Raw genomic sequence first — 9,234 nt, 5'->3', positions numbered from 1 at the left:
CAAAATTGATAGGAGGGGAGTGGGCCTGGGGGGAATCCAAAAATCGTTCACTAGGACAGACTCGCAGACTTTTTCCATATTTTCTTTTTAGTTTTTTATTTATGCTAATTAATGGATAAAATATTACTAGTTGAGCTATTACATTTTCAGAAAGTTATTCGTAATTTCTTAGAGAACAAAATATGTACCCCCGACCCACTCCTATCAATTTGTACATTGATCTCATGTATCATGGATATTATTGGTCGGGTGGCCGCAGTGATCGGCCCCCTAGTTTGTCCTATCAGCAGCGCTCGGCCCATAAGTTGTCTAAACCTAACCAAAAATCGTATACTAGGACGGACCCAAGTTATTTGACATACTGCATATCGTACATTGGTGATTTCCTAGACAACGATTTTTGGTCCCCCGCACACCCTCCTTTCAATTTTGTACATGGTTCTCATGTATCGCATGGATATCATTGGTCATGTGGCCGCAGCGCCCGGCCCCCTATCCTGTTCTAGCCGCGGTGTTCGGCCCACTAGCCTGTCCTAGCCGCAGCGCTCGGCCCAGAAATTGTCTTAACCAGTTCCTAACCCTAAAATCTATTTATAAATTTGGCTTGTCTGTCTGGGTGTTTGTTTGTTTGTATCCAATAAACGTCAAAACGGCTGAACCGATCGGGCCCAAATTTTTTTGTGGGACCTCACGGAGCCCCAGGGAAGGTTTATGAATGATCAAAATTTCAAATATTTGTCTCCATTAAAATTCGATCTTCATTAAATTTTTGAAAATTTTGAAAATCCACGAATTTTTTTGTGAAAATCCGCGAATTATTTTTGTTTTGTTTTACGATGTACACAAAGAGAACATGTTCAAAATTTATTTAGAAGATAGGCTAGTAATAAAAAAAATAAGTAATAATAATTTCGCTAAAAACTGAAAATTAAGTTGTCACGTACAAAATGGATAGGAGGGAGGGAGGGGTCCAAATATCGTTCTCTAAGAAATCACCAGTGTACGATTGCTTGTTAGGCATATATTTCGGTAATTTCCTAGAGAACGATTTTTGGACCCCCCCCCCCTCTATCAATTTTGTACATGACCATTTATTTTTCAGCAAATTTATTATTATTTATTTTTTTGTTATTTAGGGTTAGGTTAGTTTAAGACACTTTCTGGGCCGAGCGCTGCGGCTAGGACGGGCTAGGGGGCCGAGCGCTGCGGCCACGGGTTAGGTTAGTCAAGACACTTTCTGGGCCGAGCGCTGCATCTAGGACAGGCTAGGGGGCCGAGCGCTGCGGGCACGGGTTAGGTTAAGTTAAGACACTTCCTATCAGACCCATGTACAAAATTGATAGGGGGGGGGTCCAAAAATCGTTCTCTAGGAATATACCGCGCTCGGCCCCCCCAAGCCTTTGCAAGCCGCCAAAATCGTTCTCTAGGACGGACCCTATATTTCTGTGTGCACCCTTATGATTATATGATTATATAATTGGAAGTTCAAAATTTACTTTAAGGTGCTGAAAGTTTTAAAATATGCGAGGCAAGCTTGGAACTCCTGGCTCTGAGGGATCTAGCATGGACAGGGATTCATTGGACGATTTCAGGTTGGTTAAAGCCAAATACTAGACGATTTCAGGTTTGTTAAAGCCAAATACTAGACGATTTCCGGTTGGTTAAAAACGCCAAATAACTTGATTTCAAAATTAACTCGTATTTTAAATCTTTTTATTGTAGCGCCGAAGAAATGCTCGTACTGGCTGCAGATGGTCTTCAGTTAGACGAGATGCAGGTATTAAAAAATTATTTTGATAACACTGTAAGCAGAACCATTACGTCAAGTTATAAATCACAGATATATATTCATCATTTATATTTGTCTAAAGCAAAATTACATTAAATAATATAAAAGTTTACAATTTGATACTAATACTCTTCTGGATATCGCATTTTATGATTTTAAAGCTTTTCCCCACTCTCTTTCGACGGTTACTTTCTACGATAAGTCTGAAAAATAGTCAGAAAAATATATAACTTTAAATATCAACTTAATATGTGCAACTAGAATCGCCCCCTCACCAACCATTTTTTAAGTTTTAATTATTTGTTGTTGAAGGAGGATGAGGAAGAAGAAGACCCACCTCCTAAATCTTTAATTGTTGTCAACGTGGACCTCAGTGTGTACGTCGACGAGTCCTGCAAGAAATCATTCGAGGCAAAGTTTCGAATGTTTGACCAGTCAGTCATGTTCTACTACTTTAGAACATTCAGGTAAGCCAGGAGGGAGAAGGCGATAGGGGAGGAAATTGAAAGGTGGGGGGGNTTAGGGTTTTATTTCCTGAATTGTGGAAAATAAAGATAATTTGAATTATTTCATATTCTTAGGATCAAGTTTTTTATTTCCATCCGGATCTGGATCCTGGATTCGGTTTCAATAAAATTAATCCTGACCGGACTCAACGGCAAATAAAATTTATTTTTGAAAACTTTTAAATTTTCTATGGATTGAAACATATATTTGACACCATAAGTTTCGCCCATTGGCCCAGGGAGCAAAATATATTTGATCCAAAGGACTCAAATCCATTAATTTTTTTCTTCAAAATTCTATATTTTTAGAAGAGTGCGGGTTGACTTCATGTCTCACTCTAACGCTACCTTAGCTAAAGATAAACTAGATCTCAGTAAAGTTGGAGAACACACAATAAATATATATTTCATCAGGTAATACAATTTTAATTAAAGATATAATTTCAGACATGTTTAACTCACGCTTAAAAAAGGTCCTTAATTAAGAACCAAATTGTATTGATATTTTTGGGCCTTGTTGCTGAAAGATTTTCTAATATTCGAAGCTTTTTTATTGTTCGAACAGAAATATTTATAAACAATAATTATACTTGGAATTTTTATATAGATAAATTCTTAAGTAAATATCTTTCTATTATCACTGAGCAGCATTTATTTGGTTAAAAGAACGTTTCGCTTTTTTTTAAATTGGGTCTTCACACAATCTGTTTGCTTTCCAACTTTTTCTTCAATTAACTCGTAACCAAGCTTAAGTTAGATCAACTTCTTTTGAACTTCCTACCGTCGGTTCAAAGTTGAATCACTGATTTAAATCCTTCCTTAATCTTTAAATTTGTATCGGTGGTTCAAATTTGAACCGACACAGTGGTAAGTTCAGCGACGTAGCTCAAATTTATTTTTGGTCCCTTTACAATTTTATGAATTTTCTAATATTTGTTTTATCAGGGTATTTGCTCCGTCTGACCCAGAGGAAGGTTTTCTCCAGCCTCCTCCTTTAGAGAAACAATTCCTTATCTCTCCTCCTTGTAGTCCTCCGGTTGGATGGGAGCAACCTAGGTGAGTATAATTTATCTCTCCTACTTGTAGTCCTCCGGTTGGATTGGAGCAACCTAGGTGAGTATAATTTATCTCTCCTTGTAGTCCTCCGGTTGGATGGGAGCAACCTAGGTGAGTACAATTCATCTCTCCTCCTTGTAGTCCTCCGGTTGGATGGGAGCAACCTAGGTGAGTACAACTTATCTCTCCTTGTAGTCCTCCGGTTGGATGGGAGCAACCTAGGTGAATACAATTCATATCTCCTCCTTGTAGTTCTCCGGTTGGATGGGAACAACCTAGGTGAGTACAACTTATCTCTCCTTGTAGTCCTCCGGTTGGATGGGAGCAACCTAGGTGAGTACAACTTATCTCTCCTCTTTGTAGTCCTCCGGTTGGATTGGAACAATCTAGGTGAGTTGAACTTATCTCTCCTTGTAGTCCTCCGGTTGAATGGGAGCAACCTAGGTGAGTACAACTTATCTCTACTCCTTGTAGTCCTCCGGTTGGATGGGAGCAACCTAGGTGAGTACAACTTATCTCTACTCCTTGTAGTCCTCTGGTTGGATGGGAGCAACCTAGGTGAGTACAACTTATCTCTCCTCTTTGTAGTCCTCCGGTTGGATTGGAACAATCTAGGTGAGTTGAACTTATCTCTTCTTGTAGTCCTCCGGTTGGATGGGAGCAACTTAGGTGAGTACAACTTATCTCTACTCCTTGTAGTCCTTCGGTTGGATGGGAGCAACCTAGGTGAGTACAACTTATCTCTCCTCCTTGTAGTCCTCTGGTTGGATGGGAGCACACACACTCTTTTGATACAGACACACACACATGACGTTTCCGCCCCCTGGTCAAAACACAGTATTAGGTGTATGATCTAACTGACCATCATGACAAATCTCAATCCCTTTCTCTTGAAGTTTTATTATTCTTAAGATTAAATTAAATTTGTTGAATGAGGTATGGTTAAATGATTTAAATGATCTACGAGGAGTTTTGATCGTTTATTTGTTTATCTAATCAATTCTTGTCGATTTATCGATAAATCTATTGTCTTCTAATGGTATATTTCTTGTTTAACAAATTGATTTATTTAGAGAAGGGAATCCTGTAGTTGATTACGATCTGCTGGTTGCCATGGCTCAGCTTGTTCCTGGAGAAGAGCATATGCTTCATCCGAGTACATCAGGGATACACAGTACACATTTAAATGCAGTACACGGTTAATATCTGACTATACGAATTCAACAGGGTGAAAATATTCTACTTTTATTATAAATTCTACGGGTAAAAATATACAAGTTTTATTTATAAATTTGAGGTGTGAAAATATTTTAGTTTTATTTCTAAATTCTACAAGTTGTATCTATTAGTTACTATCTGCGGAAACAACGTGGCCACGCCAAGTATTGTGGTCAACATTTGCGAAGCAGAAGGAGAAGGGGACAAGAACAGGAAAATATTCTGTTCAAAACCTTGATTAATTTTTTAAAATATCTAATAACCTGAAGTGACCGGCGTTGTCCGTTGAATTAAAAAAAAATAGATTTTTTAGCCTTTGGGTTTCCTGAAAAAATTTCAACCCATTTGGTGCAGCCGTTTGGCCAGCTATAGATAACATACATGAGCGAAGAGCTTTATTATAAGATATGATGCCTATGAGCATTAAGTATTTTGTTCCCATTAAAGTCCTTAATTTATTATGCTCAGCACTCGGCATGGTAATCGTTAGGAGATTTATTTTACTAAATAGCTTATTTATTTTGTCCAAATTAAAAGTCAAAACCAGGCTTGCATATCAATTTTAAGTTCTAAGATATATGTCAACTTGTCAAGCTAATCCTCATTTATTAAATTAAAGCGTTTTTCTCTAAATCGGAGGGAAAGTTCATTTTTTTGAATGAGGTTGAGGATCAAAAATAGTTTTTAAAAAACTTGAAAAACTGACATATTTTCCCTTTAATTATTTTTCATTATACTAGATAAGCTAGCTATAACACCGCTAAGGCACCATTTTTTCCTTCTCAATTTTGAATATGAATATTTGGTTTGCAGGACTCCGAACATGAAGGTGTTGCAAACCAGATGTCCGGAGAGAACCCAATCTATCGAGGACTAGGATGGAGAAGGTTGCACTGGGAACAATCCAACACTTGACACTGTGTCAGAAACCTAGGGGCATTTTCTAGAGGGTTTCGTTTATCCGAACATGATTGCAACCTGGCCGAATCGATTTTACGAAATTATAGTTTAAAGATAATTTGTCGATACCAAAAATTACGTTTCCAGTGGCGTTTGGCCGAATATTTAATGAAAGAAAATATTTTTATGTTAAACTAATTTCGTTAGTTCAGATCTCCAATATTGTAAATTCTTCTGTAAATTATTAATAATATTTATTTACAAGTTCTCCAATTTCAGTTTTTTACAATAAAAACTGCTAAATATTAAATTTACAAAATAAACTTCTCTAGGAATTAACTTTTATAATAAATGAAAAAAGTATGTTTATTTCCAATACTGAAAATTGAAAATAAGGCTCTATTTTCAGATTTTTAAAGTGGAGTTGCGATCTATGAAGAAGTTTCATAATAAATATATAAGTCATAAAACTTTTTGTTATCCCTCCCCTTATACATAATAAACCCTTGTGATATGTTAAAGTACTGGATGATCAGTGTTTAGTTGTGGACAAAATATAAATATTTATTCTTTGGTCTAATCCACCTATACGGCATTGATTTAAAGGTTGTTAAAAAACTATTCTAAGTGTGAAATGAATTCCTAAAAATAGAATTATTAAATGTGCAATAATGTTTTCACAATCTTCAGGATGTTTAACAATTGTCAAATTATCCCCCATTGGCGTGTAGAAAATAGAATTTTGAATGTTTCTCAACACATTTTTGTCATTTTTCTCTTTTATACGTCGTCACCTAGTAAAATTGCTATTCTAAGATGTTCTGAAAAAAATAGTTTTTGTTCAGGTTTCAGCATATCATTAGAACTGAATATTTATTGTAAAAGCTGAACTACTGGAGCAAAAAATTTGTCTCGGGACACCCTGTATGTTTGCGTTTAAAAGAAGATGAATGTTTTTAAATCAAGAATACTCATGATTACGATGTGAATGTACTGTACTCTTCTTACCCAACTTTTGTTACATGATAAAATTATAACCTTGCAACTTTTCTTGGTATAATTTGGTGGCATGGTTTCCAATCCAGGAATATATATTTTTTAGAAGCCCCTTCCCCCCCCCCCTTCCCCTGTGCACTTGTGGAATTTTTTTTTGATGCTATGGGGGGAAAGGAAAAGTGGGACTCAAAAGGAAAGTTTTTCCATCCTTTTTGATACTTTTTACCTACATATTTTCCCCTTTTCATCAATAAACCCCTCAAACCAACGAACATAGCATCTGGGGAAAAAATTATTTTAAAAGAACCCCCCTTCTGCCCCCCCCCCCCCGGACGATTTGTGTGTGTGTGAATACTGAATATACAGGTTCAAACAAGATCTCAATTCAATCCTAAGAAACCTGAAGGAAAAGATGCAAGGTCTTAAAATAAAATCAATATTATGTGTTATGATAATTTAATATTTTATTTTAAAAAAATTATATTTTGTTTATCTTCATTCAGTTTTTCAGATGGACTACATGTCCAAACACTCCAGTGGAGGGGTGCACAATGTTGGTCCTGGATCTAAACTTCACGTTGAAAAAGAGAATTTGAACTGGCTAAAGGAAAACCTTTATTTATTTTAATGTTGATTTATTTGAAAATTGTCAAGTTTCATCTATTCAGGGGCGTTTACGGGAATTTGTCTAGGAATTCAACTTAGAATCTCAAAACTAAGCTAGGAACATTCCCGTGGTCTTCCCGAGTTTCCTTATCAAAATTTAAGGCAAATCGGGTTAGGAGTTCCTGAGTTATGATCGGACAAACAAACAGACACACAGAGATTACAACTTTATACATGTACAAGTCTGGGAACCCAGCGCTGCCCAGGTTACTAAAAGTTACTCCCGTCGTTTACTCGCACTTGAACGATTTTACCGAGAAACTGAATTTTCGCCATTTAAGTCTACCCACTCAAAAAAGAATCTTAAAACCAAGTTTCCCAATCAAAATTTAAGGCAAATCGGTCCAAGGGTTCCTGAGTTTTGATCGGACAAACAAACAGAGATTACAACTTTTATATATATAAACTAGATAGCTACAAAGTATTAATCTGTTTGTATGTCCGATGAAAACTTAGGAACTCGACTGATTTGCCTCACACACCGAGGAACTGGTTTGAGCCAGGGGAATGTTCGTGGCTTTGTTCCAAAGGTCTAAGTTGATTGGGTTGAATATTTTAGAGTAAGATTAGTATCCAGGCAATGCTAGTTTCGCAACCTAGTATATCATAAATAAGTAAAAGTTTGATTGAGAATCTATTAATCTAAATTTAGTTTTAAGTGTAGCAGACCCAGTTTAGATCGTTTGTGACAAATTTCTTAAAATTGAAGTGTATCAGACCCATTTTAGATGATTTTGAGACAGATTTATTAAAATTGTAGTCAGAAAAGAGATGTTTTAAATTATCACACCCGTGATATATTAACATAATCACACCAATTAAACAATTAAGCCCCAGCTTAGATGGTTTGTGAGAGCAGCCTTGAAAAATTTATGCGTAGCATACCCAGTTTAGTTAATTTGTAGCTGCTAATTCTTGTGTAGCCATTTTTTTGCGGTAGATTTATTAAAACCTTGGTGAAGTAGACCCAGTTTGTGGATTTTTAGGGGATTCAATAAAATTGTAGTGTAGCAGACCCAGTTGTTTTTTAGCAGATTTAATAAAATTTTAGTGTAGCAGACCCTGTTAGTTGTTCTTTAGCAGATTAAATAGCAGACCCAATTTAGTTATTTATTTTTTGTCAGAAAGTGCTGGAGTAAGATCAAACTGCTACTTGAAATTAAAAGTAAACGTTGGTTACATAGGATCAATGTTCTGAATCAGAGAGATTAACGAGCGGAATGCTGGAGATATTGAGCTCATTCGAGACCAGGCTCGGTAAACTAGAGGAAACTATTCTTCCTGTTTATCAGGTAATATGACAGTGAAAATAGGGAGGGAATCCCCCCGCCATGAGCCTCCGCTAAAAATTTAAAAAAGGCTGTGCTGTTTGGCGGAGGCTCATTTACACAGAAAGCTCGACTTTACATTTCATGGAAACCGTCAACTAAAGATCTAAAGTTTATTTTGCTATAACCGTTCTTTATAGGGTCCCCCATTTATAAATATTGAAGTGAGCTTTCATGGACATTCTTTTAATCAGATGTCTGATGGTTATACCCTGCAGAGATAACTTTTATTTGAGGAATCAAGGTTTTATCCTTAAATTTAAAAGTGCCCCCATTGATATCGAGATCTAGCGTTTAAGGTCAACAATATCCACATAAAAGTTCTGATCTTGAGTAAATGTTTAAATACCCTTGTTGTTAGGAGACTGGGAACCTACAGCGTAGACAGGAGAATATAGATCGAACCCTTGAGGAACTAGATCACGTGATCAGCTACTATAATGTTAGCAAAGATGTAGAAGCCATAATAAGGTAGTATTTCAGTGCATGAGTCTAAAAGCATAAAGTCGACTTAGAAAACGATCAAATATGAAGTAAATCGAGTATTTAATAGAAGCATAAAGTATTTTTGAACTTGAGTGGGGACTGGTGAATTCCAAATTATTTTATGAATGAAATTAAATAAACTAAAGTGTTTTGAAAATAATAGTTGAATTATAAATTAGTTTTTTCAATGTAGAAGATATTAAGTATATTTCGAACTTTCAGAGAAGGACCTAATGCTTCCAGTCTTAGAGAATTTCTGGCTGCCATGGCGAAGCTTAAAGTTGCTTTA

General features: G+C 36.1%; 2 protein-coding genes across 2 annotated transcripts; both read left to right on the top strand.

The window, feature by feature from the left end:
• The first annotated feature begins 1,476 nt into the window (after positions 1–1,476).
• On the top strand, positions 1,477–5,737 carry LOC111708050 (calcipressin-2). Its single transcript, XM_023481295.1, has 8 exons — positions 1,477–1,592; positions 1,723–1,777; positions 2,102–2,256; positions 2,605–2,709; positions 3,241–3,351; positions 4,425–4,516; positions 4,701–4,782; positions 5,383–5,737. The coding sequence occupies exons 1-8, from the start codon at positions 1,522–1,524 to the stop codon at positions 5,444–5,446; spliced, it is 735 nt and encodes a 244-aa protein (XP_023337063.1). The 5' UTR covers positions 1,477–1,521; the 3' UTR covers positions 5,447–5,737.
• Positions 5,738–5,811: 74 nt separating this feature from the next.
• Positions 5,812–9,228, top strand: LOC111708049 (exocyst complex component 7; the record flags this gene model as incomplete). Its single annotated transcript, XM_023481294.1, has 4 exons — positions 5,812–7,072; positions 8,316–8,423; positions 8,821–8,930; positions 9,168–9,228. Coding segments are annotated over exons 1-4 (375 nt in total), but the record flags the coding sequence as incomplete, so codon positions are not given.
• Positions 9,229–9,234: the final 6 nt, after the last annotated feature.

The sequence above is a fragment of the Eurytemora carolleeae genome, unplaced genomic scaffold (assembly GCF_000591075.1).
Source record: "Eurytemora carolleeae unplaced genomic scaffold, Eaff_2.0 scaffold5, whole genome shotgun sequence".
Classification (NCBI taxonomy): Eukaryota; Metazoa; Arthropoda; class Copepoda; order Calanoida; family Temoridae; genus Eurytemora; species Eurytemora carolleeae.
The sequence above is the reverse complement of the archived record's forward strand: the minus strand, read 5'-3'. Positions and strand labels throughout refer to the sequence as shown.

Excerpts from the sequence above, each read along its gene's own strand:
- LOC111708050 (XM_023481295.1), top strand. The coding sequence starts at position 1,522 with ATGCGAGGCAAGCTTGGAACTCCTGGCTCTGAGGGATCTAGCATGGAC. Across the intron at positions 2,257-2,604 it reads TACTACTTTAGAACATTCAG|AAGAGTGCGGGTTGACTTCA; the intron begins GTAAGCCAGGAG and ends CTATATTTTTAG. Across the intron at positions 4,783-5,382 it reads GGAGAAGGGGACAAGAACAG|GACTCCGAACATGAAGGTGT; the intron begins GAAAATATTCTG and ends TTTGGTTTGCAG.